The sequence below is a fragment of the Cnephaeus nilssonii genome (assembly GCF_951640355.1).
Source record: "Cnephaeus nilssonii genome assembly, chromosome: 12".
Classification (NCBI taxonomy): domain Eukaryota; kingdom Metazoa; phylum Chordata; class Mammalia; order Chiroptera; family Vespertilionidae; genus Cnephaeus; species Cnephaeus nilssonii.
Window position 1 is genome coordinate 6184149 of NC_137083.1, and position 26705 is coordinate 6210853.

The following is a 26705-nucleotide window of genomic DNA, read 5'->3' on the forward strand; positions in this document are numbered from 1 at the left end:
AGTGTCCTTCAAAAACTGTGACATAATTAACAGACCTATTTTACATAGGCCACCCAGGAGTTTTAAGTCAGGTCATATTTTCTGATTTGAGGCTGTGCCTAACTTACCCGTCATCTGTAAGAGGGATAATTCATGAAAGAGAAACACAGAATGCTTAATTATCCTGGGGCCTCTGTTACAATGACGAGGAGTGTTCACTTGCGGAGTGCTGCCTGTCTGGTGACCTTTCAGGTTTCGAAGTGTGGCATAGCACCTGGGCTGTGTTCCCTTTTGAACAGTTTGAATGTTGTCTATCGTGGGCATGTGCAATTTCCAGAATAATAATAAAACTTTATTTTGTTTTATGTGCATTAATTATATTTTTCTTGGATTTTTCCAGATTTCTCTTGCACTTTGTTTTGTTTTGATGTTTGGAAACTCAATGTTATTAACTTCTTATTATGCTTCCTCTTTGGTGATTATTTGGGTAAGTGTCTTTAAGTACATGGCTGTTTTGAAATTAAGGGGTATCAGTTTCTTTATCACCAGCTTGGGATTTGTGAGGGCTTTTCTGTAAGAAGCATCTCCGTGCGTGCACCTGTATGATAGAATACCCACGCCTTCACTCCCAGCACAGGAAAGAAGCACAGCAGAGGTTGCTGTTGGAAAGCCTGGCACTTGCCTCATGGTCTAGTGTGCCCTTCCTCCTTCCTCATCTCTTCTGTCACCTGAGCTTTGGTCCCAGGGTGAATTTCTTCTTTATCCTGTTGTCCTCTCCTCTTTTTGGTTTTTATCCGATTCCTGCTCCACTCCCTGATCCCCGTTCCTGCCCGTGGCTTCTCCCAGCAGTCTCTCCTCCTGTTCCACGGATCAGAGGCTCGAGGCCTTGGGTGTTAGGGTTTCCCCGTGTTGATTTGTATGAGATAGTCAGGTAGTTTAAATCAGGTGGTAATTCACTTGGAGTTTGCTAGGTCACTACAGGTTTACATGATCAGGACACCATGGTGGGGAATCGGAGAAAACAGGGAAAGGCCACCTACCTCCTCTGCCACTTGGGTCAGATGACTTTCTAAATATAAACTTTCCTGAATGGAAGGACTTCAGGGTGCTTATGCCTTTTTTTTTTATCAATGGGGTTCCCCAATACAGAGTTTTGTACCCTAAGAAGAAAGAAATTGTTCCTGTTTAGTCTAGGTAGGTTTCTGGAAGACCAGCACATATTGTCCTGTGTTAAATGAAATGTGTTCTACTTCTTGAATAATCATTTAAGGTACAGGGCATTTTGGCTTTCTTGATTTCTAGGACCCATTAGCAAATTTGGAGCCTCCTATTTCTTTGTCCCATTTTACAGGTAACATTTATTTAAGACCTTATTTCCCAAGGATCTGCTTCTCCCCAATCTGGACCGACACCCTTTCAGGTTGTGTGACCTCAGAAAGTAGCAATTAGCATGAGGTGACGCTGTGTTTCCAACAAGGACCAGGAAAACTCATTAACGGAGTCGTTGTGCTCCGAGATTAATGATAGTTCTTATAGTTAGTGAATTGTGCATGTAATTAGGAAATGCGAAAACGTGCTCAGTTCTCTATTTTACGTGTGTGCGTGGGCAAGTCCCGCTGTCACTCAGGCTAAAGTACATGGCTCTTGGCACTTGTGCCCAGGGAAGCCATTGAAGGGAAGGTTGCATGCCAGTGACCTCTAACCTAAGCACATTTGCAGGGAACTGCTCTTCGTTCAGTTGAGCACCTGCAGTGTGTCAGGTCTCCTGCTAGGTGCTCGACATTGAGGTGTGTCGTAGGTATGAATTGATGCGTATTTATTATAGATATTTCATATTTTTGTTGTATAAAAACATGTGATGCTAACAGTTACAGAATATAGCATGTTTTTGCATATTTAACCATAAACAAACATTTGCCTATTTTTATTTATAGTTATCACTTTGAAACGTGAATCTTAACACCTTTTGTGTTTGCAGATACTCAGAAACTTGTGAAAAGATTGAATTTGGTTCATGTATTTATGTTCTGATCTCTAACCTTATTTTTGCCAAGTTTGAAGGAGATTTAGATCACGATAGGGTATTATATTTTTGGAGTCTATCATGCACTTGGACATGTTAATCCTAAGAGTTAATAATACTTAACTTAAGAAAAATCTTATGACTATGAGGCATCTGTCTGAAATTCTGAATTTATTTTATACTTCTTGATTCTTAGGTGAGTCAGAGATACAAAATCACTCATAAAAATTAATATATGGTGATTCTGTACATAGTCGCTAACTGACCTAATCTACTTTGGTTAAAAAGGGCTAGTTCTTGAAGTCAGTGAGCTTGTGGTGATGTTATGTGGAACGCTGACAGTGTGCTGGATTTTAGAGTCTTGAGAGTCTTATTATTTAGAAGTATTTTGTGGCACTTGGATTTATAAGTATTAACTATATGCTGTGTTATTTTCTCCATGCAGGGTGTGCTGGCAATGAAACCACATTTCCTCAAAATAAATGTATCTGAACTTAGTTTATGGGTAAGAATCAATCTATTTCAATGCATATGTTTTCCCTCTCTAAAATATGCCATTGGTTTTATGTTTTACTTTTAAAGAAATGATGTATGCAATACAGGCGATCTAACAGTTTTATTACACATTAGGGCTCAATTTCATGTACTAAATTGCCCTCTCATGACCCAATTTAAGGTTAATATTTGATAGGTAGTTAAAGAATTCCAGTTTTATTTATTGTCCATGTTTTTTCCTAAGGAGTGGTGCATGTGTAAGAAACTGTTAGTAGAGGGGGACTTTAACTGCAATTGCTGTATAAATCTTCTGTATAGTATATTACTTATTATAATAAATTATACATTTATATTTTTAGTGATTGCCCCTGGATTTTAGAGGAACATTATTTTAATTTAAGGTGTATTTTTTTTAACATTTTCTCTTGGATGCAGTTATTTATTTAGCATGTGATTAAAGCATTTTTTCTTCCTGAGCTGTCTCTGAAATGGCTATGTAAAGCATCAGCTAGTTTTTGTTTTGTTGTGTTTTTCTTCTGTAGGTCATCCAAGGATGTTGTTGGTTATTTGGAACTGTCATACTCAAGTATTTGACATCTAAAATCTTTGGCATTGCAGATGATGTAAGTGCATTTTCGTTTAAACTTGAAAGACTTGAAAAGAATCAAACAGGCTAAAACCAAATTACTTGGGTTATTAAAATGCCACTATTTAAACCAGATTCCAAGATGAAGTCTATTCATCTTTATTTTATTTATTTATTATAGTAGAAGGTAAATGTGACTACGTATAGTCTGTATTCTTTACAATTAATTTCTCAATAGAATTGTTATATTGGTCTTTCCATATCACAAAGATTATAATTTTTAAAATTTATCTTTATTGTTGAGAATATTACAGATGTCCCCCATCTCCCCCTCCGTTAATCCCCTCCTCCCAGCTCCCGCCCAGATTATAAAATGTTAAGGTGAGAAAGCTCTAGAGACGTAAGCTCATGTTCTGAGGTCTGTGAGTCCTGGTTTCTCACTGGTTTCTCTGCAATCCCCTGTCACAATGAAGACGCTGTCTTCGGAGCCTCTTCACCTGTTGGTCATATTACATAGTCTTTTCTTTTTTCCCCCTCGGTTTTCTGGTCAGTTCTTATGAAAAGTTTATTTATGAGCCTTTATATGTAAATTATTCCAAGTTAGTTTTATTGAGTGAAGTTTTTGTCGTTTGTTCTGTTTTGTTTTGTTTTTTTGGGTAGGAGAGAAAAATGAAAGGAGAATTTTGCTTTATAACATAAATTAAGGACCCTTTGTACCATAATTTTGCTTTGCCTATTTTACTTTGCTATTTAGTAAGCATATTAATTAAATTTAAAAAGAACAAACACAAGAACCAACATGGAAAGAGTCAAAGTAAACCACACATTTTCTTCAATTTATTTTAACTGACTGTCCTTTGTCCCGCTCTAGCGGATTAACGCCATGGTTCTGGAACTGGGTTCTGTGAAGTCCTGGGACCTCTGTGGACGCGTCCCTGGGGCCCATCACTTCCCAGTCCCCTTGCCCGTCCCCCTTTCACCGGGCAGTTTAGCTTTCATCTCTTACACATTGTACATGGATACAGATTCATATGAACAAGGGAATTTTTTGCTGAAAAAAGATTGAAAACAATTAGGCTATTAATGGGTGGTCTAGAACCTCTGGAAAGATTTTTAAAAGTATAACACTGTAGTCTAAAATGTGTTCATGCATTCAATATGTACCTGCTGTGTGGCTGGCAGGAGAGTGCACCCTAGAGACACAAAGCTGATAAAACATGGTCTGGTGGGAGAGAGGAGCAAGTCCTTGCGGCTACAACATAGTGTGGCTGCAGGAGTAGTGCCCGCTGCAGGAGACACAGTGTGGCTGCAGGAGTAGTGCCTGCTGCAGGAGACACAGTGTGGCTGCAGGAGTAGTGCCCGCTGCAGGGAGACACAGTGTGGCTGCAGGGAGACACAGTGTGGCTGCAGGGAGACACAGTGTGGCTGCAGGAGACACAGTGTGGCTGCAGGAGTAGTGCCCGCTGCAGGGAGACAAAGTGTGGCTGCAGGGAGACACAGTGTGGCTGCAGGAGACACAGTGTGGCTGCAGGAGTAGTGCCCGCTGCAGGGAGACACAGTGTGGCTGCAGGGAGACACAATGTGGCTGCAGGAGACACAGTGTGGCTGCAGGAGTAGTGCCCCCTGCAGGGAGACACAGTGTGGCTGCAGGGAGACACAGTGTGGCTGCAGGAGACACAGTGTGGCTGCAGGAGACACAGTGTGGCTGCACCAGCACTGAGACACAGCGGGTCAGGGAGGCTCCTGGCAGCCAGCTGGGGGTGGGAGCAGAAGGTGATTGAAGTCACCAGGATGTGGACAGTGAGCAGGGAGAAAAGTGAGAGAGCCCAAGTCCTAGGTTTGTGGAATTTGTCGCCTCACGGGGAAGACAGACTAGTTAAGGCGCTGATTCAGGTTGAAGGTTTGTGTATATGTGAAGTGGTCTTTTCTGTTTCATTCACATTCCTTATTTGGAATTGGAACTGACGTTAGGTATGAATATTTCCAAGCACCACCTCTTTGGCTTTGTTGTGTGTCCCTCTGTCACCAGTCTGTCACCCTCTCGCTGCTGTGGGCTGTGCTGCAGCTTTTTCTGACGCTCGAGGGAAAGTGTGTGGCTCCTTGGTTTTCAGCCTCTCTTATTTTCCAATAAATGCATTAAAGCTATACATTTCCACATAAGCAGTACTTTTTTTGTGTCTCTTACAATGAACTCTTTTATGATTCTCTTTTTAACCTCGAGGTTAAGTTTTATGTTATTTAATTTCTAGCCAACAGGATTTTTAAAGCCCTTTATAGTTATCATTTTCCGATTTTATTGTATTTGTGATAAAAAATACAATTAGTACTATATGACTGAAATTTATTGCGGCATAAAATGTGAACTTTTTTGAAAACATTTTACTTTTGTTCAAGGGTAACATGTATTCTCTCTTTGTGAAGTTAGTATTTTATGTTTGTGTGCTTATTAATAGTATTATTCAGATTTTATATTAATGTTTGTCTGCTTTTTCTATTTTAGACGGAAATATTTAACATTTCTATTGAACACTGTCCACTTACCTATTTCCTCTACAGTTTTTAGGTTTTTTTTTTTTTTAAATATATTTTTATTGATGTCAGAAGGGAAGGGAGAGGGAGAGATAGAAACATCAGTGATGAGAGAGTTATTGATCGGCTGCCTCCTGCAGGCCCCCTACTGGGGTTCAAGCCTGCAATCTGGGGCACATGTGCTCTGACCGGGCATCGAACTGTGACCTCCTGATTCATAGGTTGATGCTCAACCATTGAGCCACACCAGCCAGGTGGTTGTTTTCTTTTATACAAATTGAATCTATAAAGTTAAATGTAAATATGCTCATGTTCGTATGATTGTGCTTTGCTATTCATTTTGTCTGTGTGTGGTATTAGCCACTCTCTTCCATATAGTCTTGCTTGAATTCAGTTTTGTGAGACGTCACGGTTGCTGGCCTAGGCTTCTTTGGTTCAGTCTCTGGTATAGCTTGTTCTCTTCTATGTCCAACCTTCCTGCAGACTTTGGTTTTAAGTATGTCTTGCATAGACAATATAACATGGGATTATTTTCCCCTTAAACCCAATTGAGCAGCTGTTCTTTAATTAGTGAAGTAAGCTCTTTATTTATATGGCAGACAATTATCATTACAGCTGGGCCTATTTCTTGCATTTTATTTGAGATTTACCAACTATTTTTCTTACTCTTTAGATTTTCTCTCCTTTTCATTGGACACACAGTTTTCTTAGCTGTTTTAGGTGCTATTTGTTCTCCTGTTTATTTCTTAAAGTCATTAGCACACATTTCTTCTCCAGCAAACGAAAGTGCTTTGAAATTGTTGAGCATGCCCCCAGCACCCTTCAGTTCCTACTCACCCCGACCCCTGCCGTCTGGATACCACTGGGGATCTTAGTTAGGCTTTGTTTTAGATGTCATTTCCCCCCTTTTCTTCGTTACCCCTTTTTAAGACAATAATGAATTGGAAGTTTGGCAAATGTCTCATTTAAGTGGAAATAAGCTACCTTTCCCGCATGGCTTTGTGGGAGAGGAGGTGAGGTGGGCGAGAGCACTTGGTAACATAAAGGTTACACAGAGTCGATTGCCGGTGGAAAAGCGCAGCTGTTCCCAGCCTGCCCGTCTCCTGCTTCTTGCAGAGTCTCCAGTCGCCTCTCAGAAACCTGAGTGGATGTGTCCTGTCCTTGGATGGGTGGCGGGTGTCTGTGTGTTACCGGGCCCCGTCCTGTGGGCTCGGCAGAGGCAGTGGTGTGCAGTGTCGGGCACCAGGGTTAGCTCACTGAGCAGGGAAAACCCGGGGGAAAAGGCTTTGGTGTGTGGATGACTGACTTCGGAAGCCAGGGTGTTGTTGGAGCTTCCATTTGCCAGTGAAAGAAGAGGGACCGGGCAGTTGGAGGTACAGTGCTTTGTTGTTTCACCAAAGCTCACTGTATGGGAACAGGAAGCTCTGTCATGTAGTGAAAACTACTTTCAGGAATGAAGTGAATTATTACAATAAATGGCCTAATGTAACGGCACCTCGTTTCATTCCTTACTAGGCTCATATCGGCAACTTATTAACATCAAAATTCTTCAGTTACAAGGATTTCGATACGTTGCTGTACACGTGCGCAGCGGAGTTTGACTTCATGGAGAAGGAGGTAAGAGAGGGTTCCTAGTCTCCCCTTAGGGTGTGGTTCCCTCGTCTTCCAGAAAGGCTATTCCTGTGGTTTATACTCTGCCCCCGTGCTGTTACCTGAGTTTGAAGGAAGAGGAAAACCTGGCAGCGTAGAGGCAGCTGTTCTAGGGACATTGGTACGGCTCCCTGGACTCCGGGCGCTCTCTCACTTAGCAGTGCGGAACCTGCACTCAGACGGCGGCTGCTGAGTACACACAGAGTCTCCTTCCAGCCGCCTCTGCCGGCACAGCACCGTCCAGGGTGCTCAGGCTCCTGCACTGTGCTCACTTTGTGGTGCTTGTTTGAATGATCGCATCACTTTGAATACGATTGATACAAGTTTCTTATCCCACATCAGTTTTCTGTTAAAACTCGACTCAGATGTTTACAAGGAAACCAGAGAGTAGTGTAGCGGCTTGAAAGACAAGCCTGCAGTATCGCCTCATGTTCCCGAAGAGAGGACTCCCTTCCGGTACCATAGCTCCTGGGCATGAGCAGCATGCTGCAGACCGACGACGTGCATAGTAGCAAAGCACTTTGCTGTCTTAATGGTGTTTTATAGAAAGTAGTACTTGCAGTACTTGGTGAGCTGGTTTGGTTCAACAAACATGCATATATTTGTGTCTTTTTATACCACCCATGTGGCCCTGATTTATGATATTTTATTATCTACGAAACGTGTTTCTTTTTTTAAATAGTATAGAATTTCTTGTGAGGGAAAGTGTTGGTGACAAGCAAATCAATTGCGATTTAGAAATTTCAAGTTTAGGATTGTTTAAGACTGTGACCTCAAATTATTGAGAGGTGTATAGGATTGCAATGTGCCAGGCTTTGTTAGTGAAGTTTTTCCAGTAGTTTTTAAAATCTGTTATAAAGGAAATGCCAAAATGTTTTATTCTTCTTGTAAATATTTGTCAGTGTGTGTGTGTGTGTGTGTGTATGTGTGTGAGAGAGAGAGAGAGAGAGAGAGAGAGAGAGAGAGAGGATCATGGTTAAGGCTTTATTTCTTAAAATATTTTTTTATTGATTTCAGAGAGAGGAAGGGAGAAGGAGAAAGAGACAGAAACATCAATGATGCGAGAGAATCATTGATCGGCTGCCTCCTGCACACCCCCTACTGGGGATCAAGCCCGAAACCTGGGCATGTGCCCTGACCTGGAATCGAACCCTGACCTCCTGGTTCATGCATAGGTCCATGCTCAACCGCTGAGCCGAGCCAGCCGGGCCTGGCTCAGGTCCCCCACAAAGTGCACAGGGAAAGCCCGGGCCCTTGAAGGAGTCGTGCTGGCTGCAGGTGGACGTTAGGCGGGGCCTGTCGTTAGGGGAGCTGGTGCGAAGGGTGAACAGTCATCTCTCTCATCACATTTTACACTCTCACGTGTGAGGACTGGATCTGTTAGTGTTTTCAACTCAGCGCTTCGGGGAAGTTTGTTTCTATGGAAACGCATCTTCATTTGTATAATGGGAGTCTGTGGTTAGATTGGACCCTCGCTGGGTGCGTGCTCCTGTTTCCCTTCACTCAGTTCATTATTTGAAATGGAGTTTTGTGTGTTCACAATAACCCTTTCTTCTGACAAAGCATCCTGTGAATTTCAGACTCCACTGAGGTACACGAAGACACTGCTGCTTCCCGCGGTCCTCGTGGTGTTTGCTGCGATCGTCAGAAAGGTGCGTCCGCCACCGAGGGCTCTCTCACTGCCAAGCCCTGTCCCGTTCCTCCGAGGCGGCGCGTGTGCTGGCTACATGTTACTCCCGCACAGCAGTTCGGGTGGACTTACTGAAACACAGTCGCTATTTCTTACTCATAGCCTCGGACGAACATTTATAACCCTTAAAACACCCCGCTGTCCGCCAGCTCGAGATAGACCCGGGGAAAGGGTGGCTCAGGCTTGATAGGCAAGTATTTGAAAGACAAGATCAGAGACCTTATTGACCCGGATACAGTGGTTTCCGCCAGTGTAAATTATTACTGACTTGCTTTAACTCTTATGTAGTAGCTCCCTAATCTTTAACACGTGCCTTTGTAAGTCATCTGCACGGTGTCCACTAACTCCTAGATTGAATTTATTATTAATCAAAAGGAAAAATGGAGTATTACCTATATATTATTAAACTCAGTAAAATGGTTAGACTCCCAACTTTGGCTTTGATATGGAAACTCTAAGCCCAGATATAGGTCAGGGCAGGGAAGTTGCAGTCTTCAGCAAAGAGCGGGTGTGATGGCCTCTCTCTTTTCTTTAAGAGTTGGTGGAGTGAACCGTAGGCATTTTAAGAGGATGAGTTGAGATGAATCTGTAATAGAATAACAGGTGATAGCCCTGCCGGTTTTCTGACCTGTAGCTAGTGGTGTCTGTTTTAACACAGTGCTGCATATTGGTAGAATATCCTGCACTGTAATTGTCGGTCACATTATGTACTTGTACTTCCCCCAAACACATCACGGGCATTATTTCAGCTGGTCATTCGACAGCCCTGTGGGGCACGCAGACATTATTGCCCCATTTGGACAGACGCGGAATCGGAAGATCAGAGAGCTTGCTCCACGGGAAAGCTAGGGCAGCGGGGAGGGGACCGCACACCTTCCTCCCCAGCGGCCTGTGCGGGATCCAGCGTGGAGCCTCACGGCCCAGGCCGCGTCTGATCAGTTTACGGTCCCTCAGTGCTGCTGTCTGCCAGGCTCTGCCTCCTGTGCACTTTTGCGCACTTGATGTGGGTCTGCACCCAGAAGGAAGTAAAAAACACTAGATGTTCGCAACCCAGAATGCATGGAAAAGACACCATCTGGGTGGCTGCAGGCGACGGAGACGTAGGTTGGGTTAAGGAAGTGGGGATGTTTGATTTAAGAAGGAAGGTTCGACTGGAAAGAGGATCAGTATTTCACATATTTAAAAGCCTGCCACTTGGAAGTAAGATTACATTCATTTGGCTCCTTAGAATTATGGCCAATTCCAGGAGGCAGGACCTTTGACCAGAATTGATCCAAAGTGATTAGGAAAGTGCTGTCGATTCAGGCAGCAGCCAGTGGTCCTTCCAGAGCTGGGTTAACCCCAGTTAGCGGCGGCCTAGTGGACATGGTGCGGGGATGGCACTGCAGGTCACACGGCCGCCCAGTGACTGCTCAGTCTGAAAAGGCCGTTCTCAGTCACGGTGTCCGTGCGACGGGGCGGCCTGGAGGGAAGCAGTCACTGAGTGTGCATCGGGAGCCAGAGGGCCGGTTTGCAGACCCAGCAAAAGGCTCCGCCACCTTCCGGGAGGCCGCTTCATCCGCCTGAGGGAGCTGGCGGCTCTTTACAGAACGAGGACTGAACCTGCCTGCCCGGCTGTCTGCTCCAGAACTCTGCAGATACAAGATTGTGTCCTCGGAATTATTACTTTCTGGGTTATCTCTTCTCTCCATACTTTCATTTAAGTAAAAGTTTGAAAGTTCAGAAGACACTTTAGTTAAAATTCTGTTTTTCCCCAAACAGCTATTCTGAAGTGTTTAAAATCTTTTTGCAGATCATTAGTGACATGTGGGGTGTCTTAACTAAACCACAGACACAACTAAGGTAAATATACTATTAATAATGTTGCTACTTCCTCCATTTATTATAAAGTAGATACAGTGTGTTAACTGCATAGTTCCGTGTTGTATACCGACATTTGCTAATCGTTGTTTCCCTGGTTGTCATCCCTTCTTCGTTTTTCTCGTTATTTCTTACCTGTGCAGAGGGCAGCGCATCCCTGTCCACACTCCAGGCCCCACCCCGACAGGACCTGCACACGGTCTGTGCCTGAGGGACACAGCGCTGTGCTTCGGTTCAGCAGGGAAAATAGGATTCTGTTGATGGTTTCAGGACCAGAGAAGATCAGGGAAATATGAAACTGGATCCACACCGCACTTTTTATGCAAAATACATTTCGAATGGAACAAAGATTCAGGGGGAAAAATGAAACCTCAAAAGTAACCGAGAGATTATATTTCTAATTTTAGGATTAGAGAGGCCTTGTTAAGTCTGACATAAAAACCTGTAAGCTAGAGGAAAAGATGACAAGGTTGACCAGATACATACTTGGGTTTGGTAAGGTATTATAAGCATTGTTCAAAGAAAAAGACAAATTGGGGAAAGTATTTGTAATATATGACGAAGGACTAAGGGCTATCTTACATAAAGAATTTCAGTAAATTAGTAAAAAAAATGATAAAAACCCATTACGAAAATGAGTGAAGGACACAAACTGGCAATTGAGAGAAAAATGACTTCTCCTTCCCCTTTCTGCCCCTGACCAGGCAAGTGGTGTCCTGCCTCGGTGGTTCGGCAGTGGTCGTGCTGAGCCCATACCTGCCCCTCCCCTGTCCCCTTAGCCTGGCTCTTTGGTCTGGCCAACGTCTTTAATCCTTACATAATGTCTCCTCCTCAGGAAGCCTTCCCTGACCATCATTCCTGAGTAGATTCCTTGTCTCTTGCTTGTTGTTCTTCATCACCTCCTTATGATTCTCGCAGCATGCATCGCCATTTGTGCGTAAACATTGTACCTCCGGAAGTTTGACAGGGCCCCGCAGAACCTACGGTGGGCCTGTGCGTGAGCCAGCATCTCTCTCCATGCCAGCCCGTCCTCTCCATGCTCACAGCAACGCAGAGATAATGGCACAGAGATGCGCGTGGTGGGGGGTGTGCAGTGACCCGTGGGCACAGCCACAGTGTCCGCTAGTAAGGGGTTTGCTTAATTAGGACCCAGTCATAGATGGGTGCTGGCCGTCTTCATGGACATCTTTCCATCACACATCATTGAATACAAAGTTACAAAACCGTATATAGGATGGTTCTACTTTTGTTTAAAATAGGAAGGTTGTGTATGCTTATTTGTGCATAGGAAGGGTCTGGAAGGATGAAAATAACAACTGAGAGCATGGATTGGAGGACAGAGTAAAGGACGTTTCAATTCGACTTACACACTTTTGGGGCGGGGATAGAGATGCTTAAGTTTATATGTTTGTATTTTCTTTTATAACTTGAACACACACAGTCTTATGTATTATGCTCTCACCTGCAAGTTCCTACCAACCAGAGGGATGGTCGCACGTACACAGAGACAGTCCTTGTTCTCCTTTAGAAACAGTGGCCGTGGCCGTGGCCGTGGCTGTGGCCGTGTTTATTCCCGGAGCCTTTGGTGGCCGGGGCGGGAAAGGCTTCTGGTATAAATGCCAACATTTCTCTCCATTGGAGACGGAGTTTTCCCGAAGAGCTTCCAGGCTTGTACAGATGACAAGACACGAGGCCGCAGCTGTGAAGGCCGCTCCGGAGGAGAAGGGCGGGCCTGTGCAGACGCGAGCGGCCCTGGGAGAGCCGCTGGCTGTGGCAGTACCTGCAGAGCCCACTGGGCAGCGGGTTCACCGGAGCAGGGCCGGGCTTGAGGGCTGGCACACTGACCCTTCGTTGTGCATGGGTGCCCGAGTCCGATGCCAGTGTAGACGGGGAGCGGGCGGGAGAGACGATTGGCTATCAGATGTGAGTTCCGGGATCCCCTTCCTTTGCCTTTCCTCTCCTCCCCCTCTGTGTGAGCTGCGTGGGGGCAAAGGGCATTTCCCACCCTGTTCACCGCGCCACGTCCAGTGTCATCTGTGCTCAGGGCCATGGAGCGCATGGATGGGTTTGCACCCTGTCCCCCTGAAGGGAGAGATGATAGTCAGTAAGCCCCTGACAGTGTTTGTAGGAGGCAGTAAACGGAGATGACGTGGGAGTGATTGAGAGGGGGCAGCGCATGCGGGGACAGGGTTCCTCTGGGTCGGCAGGAGCAGCATGAGTCTCGTGCGACTAGAGCTTGGTGATCAGGAGGGACGTGACCCCAGGATGAGGAGTGGGGACCAGCTTAGGAAGACGGTGGGCAGCGTGTTAGGGATTTGAGTTTCTTCTAGTTACCGGAGGACCCAGTGGAGGGTTTTGGGCAGGGAGTGGCGGGCCGGATTCCCCTGTTCAAGGTTGCTCTCGGGACTGTGAAGGCATCTGTAGGGCGGGGCGCAGGTGGGGTCGGAGGGGGAGTGTGAGCCTCCTAGCTCACATCCTCCTCAGGAAGTTCAAGCTGTCAGAGCTAAAGATGGGATTTTGAGGCTATTTGTATTCCAGAGCTGCTGCTAAAATAATCTCCTGTGTGGCTTCCTAAACTGTCTCTGTAGCAGCTACAGTTTAGGGGGAGCGGAGGGAGCATGGGGCGGGGGCAGGTTTGGTACCGAAGGCCTCGGAGCTCCTCGCAGTCCCGCTCTGCTGGGACGGCTGCAGTGAGCGGCTGGCTCCCCCGTGGGCGCCCCCCCCCCCCCCCCCCGTGCCTCCCTTCGGCCTGATGAATGTCCCTGGCATCAGGTCTTCGGCACGGGCAGCATTGCCGTTCCTTTCCCAATAAACTGCCTTAAAGGGCTGTGGCCCCGGTTCGGGTTTATCACTTTAGTTATTTGGCTTTACATAGATGCGTCCTGAGGGACTATTATAGGAGCTGTAAAACTCACATTGGTAAGATAAAAATGCAAACAATTGAAGAAGTGCTTCCACGGAGATTTAATAGCAGTTTTTCTTTTCCCATTTCAGAAACCACCAGTGTGAGCACGGAGAGGTAAAGACGTGATGTTTGTCTATACATGGATCTTTTCCTGTCCCACCTTCCCAGTGTATTAGTCAGTGTCACTGCTCACCCTCAGCCTAGGCCTGCATGTGTTTGAGGAGAACACGACAGGCGTGACTGTCCCCGTTAGAGGAACTCACTCGGGCCTCTCCTCTGTGAGCACCCCACGGGACAGCAGGCCATCTCTGGAGCCATCAGAGGCACGCGGAGTGCCTGTGGCTGATGGAGATTGCTTTCCCCTCGGCTCACCTTGCCCGGGGCTTCGGAGATGTGACCGCTGCTACCCCCAGCTCCTGGTGACTCAGCCTGGGTTCCCCCCCCCCCCTTTCTCTTTTTAAATTGAGGTATAATTGACATGTAACATTATATTATAGTTGGAGCTGCAACACATAATGATTCGAATGTCTGTACATTGCGAAATGATCACCACAACATGTCTAGTTAACTCCCGCCACCCTCCTCAGTTACAGGAATTCCCTCTCTGCCTTCTGATGCGGCCTCTGCGCTCTCCTCTCTCAGCACACGCATGGCGAGGGCAGCCAGGGATGCCGCACTGCATGTTCCCGCCTGGCCTGATGGGGGGGCCGGCACAGGGCTGGGCGCTTAACCGCCGCTGTTTCTGGTGGCCGCTCCCGCCGGGACCTGGGAGCGCGAGGTAGATGCAGAGCGTGCCTCCGTGATGGAGTTTGAGCCCTCAGACAGAGGGGAGAGGTTGGACAGTGAATGTGAAGACTTGTTTATTTCAGAAATGAGAGTGTTGTTACTAAGAAACACTACGCTTTCCGGTATGCCCACCGTTTTAACGCTGTCGTCTCAAACGCCACAAACAGTCGGAGTGAAACTGTCTCCTCTTCCTTCCAGCTGGTGTACCATGCGCTGCAGCTGGTCGCCTACACAGCCCTCGGCATTTTAATCATGAGACTAAAACTCTTCCTGACGCCACACATGTGTGTCATGGCTTCCTTAATCTGCTCGAGACAGGTAAGGCGTGGCTCGCGTGGTAGCCGCTGTGCTAACGTCACAGCCTTTGTTGTTGAGGGACCCGGAGACAATACTGAATTCCCCAGAGTTCTTGAAGTGATCATCATTGAAGCTCTTCATGGTTTGGTACTGATTATTCCTGCAAAGCCAAAGCTGATCCTGTTCTGTCTCCTAACTTCTGGAATAGTCCTTGACAACAAGTCAGTGCAGTGAGTTCAGGAATGATTACTGCCGATGTTGATGAGAAGCAGAGCTCAACTGTAGAGATATTTGTTTGCTTTGACATTCATATCAAAGAATTCTAACAATTGATTTTATTTGATCAGTACTTTCAGGTTACATGTTCTCTCTGTATTGAGCTTTACAGTATCTTCATTGCGTCCACATGTGCATACAGATGTATGCCTAGCTTCGATGCTTTCCCGTTTAAATAGCCTGCTGGGTATTTGCTGCTTGCTTTGCCTGGATACCTGCCTCCTTGCTCTGTAGTCACAGATTTGTGCTTCTACCGAGTTACCTTTTCTTTTTTTTAATTTTTTTTTAAATTGATTTCAGAGAGGAAGGGAGAGGGAGAGAGATAGAAACATCAATGATGAGAGAGAATCACTGATCGGCTGCCTCCTGCACGTCCCCTCCTGGGGATTGAGCCTGCAACCTGGGCATGTGCTCTTGACTGGAATCGAACCCGGGACCCTTCAGTCTGCAGGCTGATGCTCTATCCACTGAGCCAAACAGGCTAGGGCCACAGGGTCACCTTTTCATCAGTCAAGTGGCCCTGTGTGGCAGCAGGACCTCTTTTCAACGCAGAGTATTTACTAAGCGTCTAAAGCACGCTCTGGGGATGAGGGTAGAGCAGTGGGTGGAATACCTAAAGGCACCATTTTCGGTATGTGTCCTCGGAAGCCATCTTTGGGAGAGAATGGTAGCGGCCACGTGTTGTTATCCAGCTGGCCTCCGGTTCCCAGGCAGAATATTGTTAGGTGTGAGAGGCACTGCTTTCCGGGGGTCGATGGAGGGAGGCTGCTGTTCCTGCCCCTGCAGCCCAGCAGCCTGGCAGGAAAGGAGGCTGGTTGGAAGCTTTCCCTGCACCCCCCGTCTAAGTGAGACTGAGGCCCTAGGAGACCCGGGCTGGCCTCTCAGGCAGGTGCTCCGCGCACAGCCACCTGGGGAAGGACGCTGCACTGAACTCCGTGCTCTGCTGTGGCTTCTGTGATCTTCATAATCTTCACACAAGGGGCCCCATTCTCATTTTGCCGTGGGCCTGGCCTGGCCTGGCCTGATGGAGGAGAGAGAGCGAGTTGAGAGAAGAGCTTCTTAAGTCTCGGCCCACTAGTGTAAGGGCTGGTGGGAGAATCCTCTGATTCTCACGGTCACTGTTTGTGGAACTTTTCTGTGGGGTGATCCATGCTTTATCGGGGCCCTCGCAGAGACTGTGTTGTTCTCTGGGAAGAACGTGTGCGTGTTGGGAGCACGCTGCTTCCTGCTGACAATTAACTGCCGTGTGCCTTTGACTTGGTTTCAGCTGTTTGGATGGCTCTTCTGCAAAGTGCACCCGGGTGCTGTTGTTTTTGCTCTGTTGGCAGCAATGTCGATACAAGGTTCCGCAAATCTGCAAACCCAGTGGAATATCGTAGGGGAATTCAGCAATTTGCCACAAGAAGAACTTATAGAATGGATCAAATATAGTACCAAACCAGGTAAAAAGAAAAGTAGTGTTTTCCCCAAATTTTACATGCACTGCCAAACCCTGAAACCAAGTAATTGCCAGTAGCCTTACTCTTTCTAGTCAGTGCTGCTCGTGGATTATCCAGAAGAGAGATTTCAATCTTTTTTGTTTTTGTTTTTAATATTTTTATTGATTTCAGAGAGGAAGGGAGAAGGAGAGGGAGATAGAAATATCAATGATGAGAGAGAGCCATTGATCGGCTGCCTCCTGCACGCCCCACACTGGGGATTGAGCCCACAACCCTAGCATATGCCCTGACCGGGAATCGAACAATGACTTCCTGGTTCATAGGCCAATGCTCAACCACTGAGCCACACGGGCCGGGCAAGGTGTCAATCTTGCTTAAGTGGTTTGCAAAGGAAATGCTAGACTTATTTTTTTAGTAATTAATTTTGCTATTTTCCATAAATTCCAGTTTTTTTTTAAAGTTTTACATGCCACAATTTAAAAGAATTTTTATGCTTGTTTTCTTCATGAATTTTTAATCTTAGCCAAATGAACTCATAATCTTGAAATGAACTCATGGGATCTTTATGTTTAAAGAGAGAGATTTTGTTATCCTGAGTATCAAATGACTGAATATGAAATCATCTTCAGAATTTTTTGGTGCTATGAAAGTTTCTTAGTCAAGTTGATAATTCTTTCCTAGAATCAGGAAAGCTATCTAAGACGTGTACAATAAACAGAACACAAAACCCTCAATAGGGAGGCGATGAGGAAAAGGGCTCACGGAGCTGGGTGGCGGCTGCTATGTTATTGGCCACTGGACTCCACTGTGGCTCTGCCCTGAGCCGCTAAGTGACCTCTGCGGGCCGCAGCTCCTTTGGCGGGGCTCCGCTTCCTGGAGTTGAGCGCCCTCCTAAGACGTGGCTCCTGCTTTGCAGACGCGGTGTTTGCGGGCGCCATGCCCACGATGGCGAGTGTGAAGCTCTCCGCCCTTCGGCCCGTTGTCAACCATCCGCATTATGAAGATGCAGGATTGAGGTACACAGTTCTCACCCTGGAAACAAGTTTTTCATACACACAGTGCGGGAGCCAGCACAATAGTCAGGTTTCAGCAAGGATGCGGTGAGCTGGGCCTACAGAGTTGGGAGGAAGCTGAAGGTAGATGCTGAGTTACTTGCAAACGTGAGGCTCCATAGGGCAGTACAGCCCCCTCGGGGCTTATCTTCTCACCGGGCACCGAGGAGGTCCCAGCGTGTCCGCCCAGTCGGGTCACGGCTCCCAAACACAGGTTATTACTCCTCCTCGGGCTCCCGGAGACTCCTTAGCCTGTAGCTTCTGGAAGGTTTTCTCATGGCCCATTTTTATGGAATTCCATTCAGAGAGGCTTTTATTCTGGTTTTCACCAGTATAACCTGTTAAAATGATTTTGTGTTTTGTCTTTTACTGTTTTTTTCTTAAAAACATAAAGTATGCTCTCTTTGAAAAGGAAATAGACTCCGTTTTCGTGCAATTTCTAGGGTAGGTCAAGTTATTACTTTCCTAAGGGACTGGGTGAATCCTAGTAGTAACAGTGGGATATACATTTTATAAATAAAAAGCTTTTCATTATAAAAAACATTCCTGGCAAGCTAATTTCCAGAGCAGTGTGTTGGATGATTTTAGCTTTTACACAGCGAGGGATGGAATGAGAGCCGCTGGCCGCCGGGGTCAGGGCTGGCCAGGGCAGCGGGAAGGAGCCAGCTTGTGCTTGTGCAGCGCGTCCCGCCCACTCTTGCTTGTGCGAGTGACGCGTTAGAACAAAACCAAGCAAACAGACAAAAGCCCAAGTGTGTGGGAACCCCTCTCCCGGTCTCCGGTGCCGCCTCCTCCCCTTTCCTTCTGACCCCCTCCCGAGGCCCTGAGTGGGCTCCTATGGTTTGGGGAGCCTCCGGCCCAGTCTCCTGGGTGCCTTCTCCCAGCCCTTTGAATCTCCACAATCTTCTGCCCCATTATTTTTCTTTAAAGAGCCAGAACGAAGATAGTGTACTCGATGTATAGCCGCAAAGCCGCCGAAGAAGTGAAGCGAGAACTGGTCAAGTTACACGTGAATTACTACATTCTGGAGGAGTCGTGGTGCGTGAGAAGATCCAAGTGAGTACTCCGCGCAGTTCCTGTGTGCTGACCGGGGGCAGGGAACGTCCGTCAGGCTCCTGGGCAAGCGCCTCATTACGTCGTGCGGGTGCGATACAGCATTAGCAAAGTAGAGGTGGAAAAGTCTTTGTAAGATAACTATTTGAATTGGCGTTTTTTCCTTCCATCATTACAGATATCTGTTTCTTTATAATGATTGGTACATGTACACTTCCTTAAAGGCAGTATACAGGCGCTGATTGATAATTTCCCAAATTATTAATATTTGCCCGTGATATTTTTAAATCTTTTATTTCAAATTGGATGTATTTTCTCTAAAAGACTTGCAGAGTCTGAGACCACATAGTGGAGAGTCTGGTTGTGATGACGTGGTGAGGCGTGAGGGTCAGGGCCTCCTTGGTCCCCACCGTCCCTGCCACCCCATGGCCTGGATGGACGGGGCCCTCCCAGTAGCAGCTTAGACAGAAACTTCTCTCTCGCTGTTTCACATCTTACTTGAGTGGGAAAATAGCTAACTTTACCCTGACCCATATGTTCTTGGGTTTATCGTTTTAAAAAATGCCTGTTTCACAGAGCCGCTCACTAAGGGTGTAGCAGCAAGAGTTAGTAAGACCCTCAAAGCTAATGTGGCTCCACAGCGGACTGTCAGCTGCGCTGGGTGGCCGGGCAGCCGAGGACAGCGGCTTGCTGCTGAAACACCAAGCATTGGCTCCAGGCGGGGCAAGGACGTGAGCGTCTCATCAGAAATCGGGGATTTTTATGGAATGCTCCTGTTGCTCATTCTCACTGCTCTTGAGCTAAGCAGAAGCCGTCAGGAGATTGCTGTCGATGGCTTGATCATGCTCACCATGTATTTCAGTGGTACACAGGGTGTTAAGACAGACTAATTAGATATGGACTTAGGAGTAAACGCAGTTCTGGGGCACGGTTTGTCAGCGTTGCCCACCAGCAAACTCGAACAGTTGTTGATTGTTGGACGGTTTTTCTGTGAATATGTCCCAAGTGACTTGTCTTGAATCAGGATTTATGGAAAATGTTATTGTTCTTAAGAGTCATGATTTAGAAAATGCTTGAAGTCCTTTTGAACATAAGAATGTATATGAAATTCATATACTCATCTTTAACTTTGTTGGGTAAATTTAGGACAAAAACCTCTTAACTTTTCTCATACTTTTATGAGGACTTTGTAGTAACTGGATGGGGCTGACATCTGCTGTCAGAAGTACTCCTTTTAAAAAAACATTTTTATTGATTTCAGAGAGGAAGGGAGAGGGAGAGAGAGATAGAAACATCAGTGATGAGAGAGAATCTTTGATCTGCACGCCCCACACTGGGCATTGAGCCCGTAACCTGGGCATGTGCCCTGATTGTGGGTCCTGGTTCATAGGTCGATGCTCAACCACTGAGCCACTCCGGGCAGCACTCCATTTTTTGATGGCGATTTCCACCGTGCTTGGCCTCACTCCAAGGCTCTGCCAGCCTGAGACAGCTGTAGGTTCCTGGGACAGAAATGTCATGTTTCATGATCCTCCCGCCACCCAAGCTAATGACGAGCCTTGGTCCAAGAGTCTTCATGTTCCCCGGGACCCTGGCAGAATAGAGTGGACCGGTGCTGCGGTGCTGTGGGAGCGCCCGGGATGTGCGTGGCAGTGGTAGTTCAGCACTGCTGTCTGTACATGAGGGTGAGAAGACAGCTTCAGGAATTTAGTCAGGCAGGTAACCTGCACCCTGAACAGTCAGCAGTGAATCACCCGTTTAGACAGAGCTTGTTGCCAGCACCAAGACTCAGAGGTGGAGGGTGGGGGTGCTGGCGTCCCCACGGGGACCTTGAGTTGCCCTTGTGTTTGTTCAGCAGAAGTGGGGAGGCAGGAAGCGAAGGAAGTGACTTTCTCTAACCTGTTATCCCCACTCCGTTATTAAAACAACACTCGATCTGCTGCAAGATTGCAGCCAGACTGATGATAAATCTCAGGACATCTCAGGACTTAGTCCTTGAAACAAAACGCACACTGTGCTTTCCGTTCTGCTAGGGAAGCAAACAGGCGCTCAGAGAGGAGGCGGGGGAGAAAGACTGATAGCGGGGCCGGCCGTGGCCATGGGAAGGACGGAGTTTCTTGGCAGACTTCCCTCCCGCATTGGGATCTCCCTTCTCCCCCGCCTGGGCCCTCGCTCCCGGCTCAGCCATGTCGGCCTGAGACACCTGCGTGCCAGGGGACAGAGCAACCTGCCAGACCAGAGGAGCACTGGGGAGCTCACCTGCGAGAAGAAAGGACAGGGACTAATATTTATCTAGTGTTTGGTTCGTGCCGGCACTTGGCTGAGCCCTGAATTATACGATCTCCTTTACAAGTGGCTTAATTGTGTGCCTTGATTATTCCTTATTACTGGACACCCCGTGTTCCAATAACGTATGAAAATACGCTCAAATGCGAGTTATAGACGAGCTTTTAATGAACTGCTCTCAATTCTCTGCTTTCTTTCTCATTAGTCCCAATAATACAGTTGACATGAAATTAAAATACATGAATTCAGAAGAAAATTATTCAGGTTGTCACTGATGCTGTTTGAAGATGTAGCCGGCTGGCCTGGGGAGACTTCGGGAACTCCGTAGGGACTCAAGGATGTCACACTTGGGCCGACAGTACTCCCCCAGGCAGCTCTGCCCTCTCTCCTCCTGCAGGCAGGGAGCTCAGGAGCGGGGCGTTTCCTGCTGCCTGTGTAGCTCACTCCCTGCCATTGGCCGGCGTGTGCTCACAGTCTGGCCTCGGCTCGTGGGAGAAAACGAGAAGGTACACAAGCCGAGCCCAGTCGTGTGTGCTCAGTGTCGGTAGAATCGGGGTCAGCCCCGGTGTGCAGAAATGTGCACCGAACACTCATGGGAAAACCTCCCGTGGAGATGGTTTGACGGAGGCAACGGGAAAGGCGTGTCGCTTTGCCACGGTGATAGTGCTGCTTCTGGAAGCGGAGCTTGCAGAGGAGAGAGGCACAGGAATGTCTGTGCAGCGCCGCTTTATTATGGTAACAGGGAAACAGTTAAATACCCCCGTGAGAGAGTGGTTACGTAATGCATAGGTGTACCAGCGACAATTAAAGAGTAAAGCAGGTCTTTGTGTAATGAGATGGAAAAGGGCCGCATTTCATCGGCCGGTGAGGCGTCCCCGAACAGCCTCATTGTGTGAAAGCAGCCCTGGGCGCCGGTGCACACACAGGCCCGGGCCTCCGCGTGCCCGTGTCCGAACCAGAACCAGGGGAAGGCGGTCTGGCAGGGTGTGCTGGGCTCTTGGCAGCAGCCCCCTCTGAGGGTGGCCGGGAGGGGACGCTGCCTCCGTGTTTTATTTCGATAGGTCTGTGCAGGCACTTTCTGGGTGATTGATGCCCTCTAAGTAAAGATGCTCCGAAAAGGGAAAGGATTGCATTCCACCACTGTGTCGCTCCTGGTGGAGGGTAGGGAGCGAGCGGGGTTGCCATTGGGAATAAAGGGACTTGCTGGGAATGGCTGTTTCTCTTAGAAAAAAGTGAAGCAGCTGTGACAAAACATGAGCAGTTGCCAACGCTCTATAATTTCTCCTTTTATTTTTCTGTCGTTTTTATTTTGTAAATTTCTCAAAGCGAATAGAAGATTGTCCACTTGCGTTCACCTTTTCTGTTTTAGGGACGGGGCCAGTGTCGTGTAGCACGTCCCACATGTGGGCTTGCCCCCCGACCCTCGGGACTAGGTTCAGTTTGGCAGAGAAGTCGTGTGCGCTTCCCATTCCGTGTCCCTTAGGAGTGCACATCCCTCTGTTCCGTCATCCGTGAGGCTAAGTCCCATCACGTGATTGAAGCATGTCCCACTCTCTCCAGTTTAAGGAGACAGCTTTCCTTTATGATTAATAAGAAATCTATAGAGTGGTACGTAGAGGCCATTTGTTCATCCTCTTTCCCAACAGCGTTTCACCAGATACCTTTTGCATCCAGTGTTTATTCCTTGCTGAATCAATGATTACTTTAGTGATTTTAAGTATGAGGCAATATAGATTTGAAAGTAATGTGTCACTTACTGATCAGTGGGTATGTGAGGGTGGATTTGATAAACAGTAATTGGACCAAGAGTTACTGAGCAAAAATTAAAATCAAATCTCTACCTCACACCATACAGAAAAATTAATTGCAGATGAGTTCTAGGTTTAAATGTACACAGCAAACTTAAAACTTTCATGGGAGAATACACAATGTATGTGTTCACGATAGTGTGGTATGGAAGAATTCTTTAAACAAGACAAAAGTCATAAGCTCTAAAAGAAAAGACTGATATTTTGGAGTATAACATAAAAATCTTCAATATACAAAAGCCAAAAAAAAGGAAATTGTGAACCCTAGCAAAAGCCAACAATTCTAGATTTAAAATAAATGTTCAAGTTATCTCGAAGACCTTAATCTTATTTGGGCAAATATCACACAATACCAATTTTACTTCTGTTCTTTAAAAAGTATGTCGCTTTCAAGATGGAATTATGCGTTCAGTTAAGATGTGAGTTTAACACTACTGCATTTTCTTGAAGTTGGTTCTTTCTGGAATACAGTTTATGGAAAGTTGCATAAATATGAACTAAGTAAACTTGCCAATTAAAATTTGTCAAATTAATATAATAGGTTACCTCTTCCTACATGCTGAGTACGATGCTAGATACAGTGTCTCTATTAATCCTTATGCACAGCCAAGCCAGGGGTATTTCCCATTTTACCAATGTGGGGGTGAGGCTGAGCGAACCGTCCAAACGCACATTGTGGTAAGTAGCTGAGGCAGAAGGTAACCAGCTCTTTCCCCATCACCGCATTCACGTACTTGGTAGGTCTGCTTCTTTAGCACCAGCTTTGCTGTGTTCCCCTTGTTCTAAGGAGGGCTTAGGGCGGCTCACACACTGTAAATTACTCTGAGGGATTTTTTGAACTCAGTTAGTTGACGTGGAGCGGGTGAAAGGAGGGAGGGCAGGAATACAGCGTGTGCTCTGCTTTCCCTGCGCCTTCTGACCCCTCTGGCTCCCTGTGCGTGCACCTTCCAGGCCCGGCTGCAGCATGCCTGAGATCTGGGACGTGGAGGACCCCGCCAACGCTGGGAAGCCACCCTTATGTACCCTCCTGGTGAAGGACTCCGAGCCGCACTTCACCACCGTGTTCCAGAACAGTGTTTACAAAGTCTTGGAAGTTATAGAAGAATGACCACGGCCTCCAGAGGACATCAGTCATGGTTTTAACGTTTTGCTAATAACTCATGCCTTGTTTTTAAGCAGATCCCAAAAACTTTTATAGCTAACTGTTTTCAAATAGGAAAATGTCTTATTTGGTCGATTCGAATGTCATTCTGATTGTAAAAGTACGTATACCACTATGAATTGGGTACTATTTCAATGCACCCCTTAAAATTTGCTATGCAAATGAGTATGTGCTTGTATTTGACTTAAACATGTGTGCTAAAAGGAGCAAAGCTACCTGTCTACAAAATAAATAGGTGATAACAAAGATGATCTGAAAATATGGTCAATTCTGAGCTACGTGGGGCTGATTTCACAGCTTATGGACTATTAGGCCCTTGCTTTTGTGTCTGCCTCTCGCTCTTGTCTTTGGGACACGCCAGTGATCACGGGAGCTCCTCAGTCCTGTGGTCCCTGTCCTCAGGGTGGACGGGGCTGCCATGGTGGCTGCTGTGTGGAATTACCTGTTTACTTCCCTTCTCCCTGTTCTTCCGTTCTTTGTTGCTCTTGTTAACAAAGCGTTTCCTGCCCATGAATAATCCAGATTCTAAGACCTAATGGTCCGGTCCATTGCTGTGCAGCCAACAGTGCGGTGTTAGCGTTTCTTCTCCCCTCCTCCTCTCCCCCATCCCAGCATTCTTTGTCAAATAAGTGGTATTTACTCATTTAGTTCCTTATCAAGTACTTATTCTTGATTTAAAAATATTTAATGGCGAGTGTATATTTTCTCATTTTTAAGTATTATTCAAATGTGTATATTTTAATACCTTTAAACCACTTTTAAAATTTTTCATGTTTAATTGTAGTTTTAAGAAAAACTATTTTGAACAACCTCAAATGTAATACATCCAGAAACTAATGTATATTTCTGTAGACATAATTTACAGTGGAATAGTAGATGGTAGTGTGTGGTTGTTTTTCTGTTACTATTAAGATATACTACCACATGACTAATTTTTCTGTCAGAAAGTAAATGAATAATAATATTGAATGGAGTTTTATATTTTACTTTTAAAATTGCCTGTCTTTAATAAGACAAAGCCTTAAGCCTTACCATTTTGGTTCTAAAAACCATTTCAGTGTGAGGAATGAATATATTCAGCTTTCCTCTTTATATTTTTCTTCCTATTTATTTTTATTTTGAAAAATTTCCAAACCTCCTTTGAGTTCCTATTATGAATTTTTGTTTTCTAGAAGTTGTGTGAAATGAGATTTTTCAAAACAGTGAATCCTTGTAGCTCTGAGAAACGGTTTTAAGATTTTAAATTCTAAGCAAACCGTGCCTCTGGCGGGCTACACAGTGAAGCATGCAGCGTCCTCTGAACCACAGGCATGCCTGAACCACTGGGCGAGGGAGCCAGCATCGCAGTTGTCTCCGCCTCCTCACAGACCAAGGACCAGCCGGGTCCGGAGTGCTAGCTGAGAGCAGACCTGAGGGTGCGGCCCCCACCCCAGTCTGCGTCCCGGGAACCTCCTCCCAGGCACCCCCTCCCCCCCCCCCCCCCCGTTCTGTCTCTGTCTTTAGGTGCTTGGCCCCCTCTTTGTCACTTGCTGGGTGACTTTTACTTCTTGGGAAGTAGCCGGGGAGTTGTGACCCGGGAGTAGAATTTGAGCAAAGCTGCAACGATCCAGAAAAATGGGCAGAGGGCACCGGAGCCCGGGAGGATGGGCGAGCAGGGCGCGGAGGGAAGCGCTCCCCTCGGTCTGCAGCTGTTTCCCACCCAAAGGTGGCTGTTTGGTATATTCAGCGGTCACAAGACTTTTCAGAAATGGTACTTTTTATTAAAGTTATTCTCTGTTCCTCCCACCCTCCAGTAATCTCCTTCCTAATAAGGCACATGTAGTGATGGGACATTAAACACTGTGGCAACTGCTGCCTGTGCTGGGAGAGGGGAAGTGGTCACGTTGGTGTCATTCCAGAAGATCGCTGTGCCAGTGTTTGTAACGCGGCTCCCAGCAAGCTCTGCTTCTGCTTTTCGGCCGACGGGGCGGGCAGGCCTCGGGCTGCGTGGCCCGCTCGGTCTCCGTCTCGGTCACGGTCACTTCCGGGGGCAGCCGGTGCTGCAGATTCTAAATCTCTTTTTATGGAAACACAGCGTAGTAGTAGGTTTCATAAATGGGACAAAACAGTATTAAAGTTCAGTATTTTACGCATTTCTTTAGCCTTTAAAGCTCTTTTTGCTTTAGTGTGAGGAAGGTAAGGATGAGCAAGGAGGTGGTAAAGACAGCTATGCTCTGAGGGGAACACACGAAGCCGGGGCGGTATTTCTAGCAGAAGATCAGCCCCTGACAGCGCCCGGCAGAAGCAGCGCAGTGTGAGATGAGGAGGAGAGGAGGAAGGGGAGGCTGCATCGGGAACAGTGATGTTACAGAGGAGCGGTGTATTTTTATGACTTTTATGCCGGTTGTTTACATGTACTATGTATGTTCAATAAAAAAGATGATGAAAATACGAAGAGTCCTTTGTTGCTTATTGTGATTTTCACTTCCACCCCGACGGGGGCGTGTTCAGCCTCCTGTGCAGTCGGATAATGAGGGTGGGGCTGGCGGAGCGCACCTGCTGGCGAGAGAGGCCGCGCCATGCCCGGAGCTGCTCCGTCCTGGGGGGGTGGGGGCGCTGGCTTACCCCCACCCCTCTTGTACCTGTGGCATCACACACTGAGGTGGCTTTATCATTGTCATCAAGGGACACAGTCGTTCTTTAAAGCCATGTTTTGGGGATCCTTCCAGAGCCACTGCAAACTTTTTCTCGCACACGAAACCACAGTGTGGGCACGCGACGTTTCCTCCACCGCGGCGCCGTGGTTTTGCCTGATGCAAGCGTCAGCTGTACTTGCTGTCTGCCTGGAGG

The 26705-nt window shown here is 46.7% G+C and overlaps 1 protein-coding gene across 1 annotated transcript in view; it reads left to right on the top strand.

Annotated features, from left to right (window-relative positions):
- Positions 1–26325, top strand: part of DPY19L1 (dpy-19 like C-mannosyltransferase 1) — a 60365-nt gene extending 34040 nt beyond the window's left edge. Inside the window, exons 11-22 of the mRNA XM_079785943.1 lie at positions 380–466; positions 2448–2507; positions 3040–3120; positions 7128–7229; positions 8843–8914; positions 10745–10794; positions 13807–13831; positions 14702–14821; positions 16344–16518; positions 17432–17531; positions 18498–18623; positions 23666–26325. Coding sequence (XP_079642069.1) covers positions 380–466; positions 2448–2507; positions 3040–3120; positions 7128–7229; positions 8843–8914; positions 10745–10794; positions 13807–13831; positions 14702–14821; positions 16344–16518; positions 17432–17531; positions 18498–18623; positions 23666–23822 — 1155 coding nt within the window. The 3' untranslated portion in view covers positions 23823–26325. The remainder of the gene's footprint in view (positions 1–379; positions 467–2447; positions 2508–3039; positions 3121–7127; positions 7230–8842; positions 8915–10744; positions 10795–13806; positions 13832–14701; positions 14822–16343; positions 16519–17431; positions 17532–18497; positions 18624–23665) is intronic.
- Positions 26326–26705: the final 380 nt, after the last annotated feature.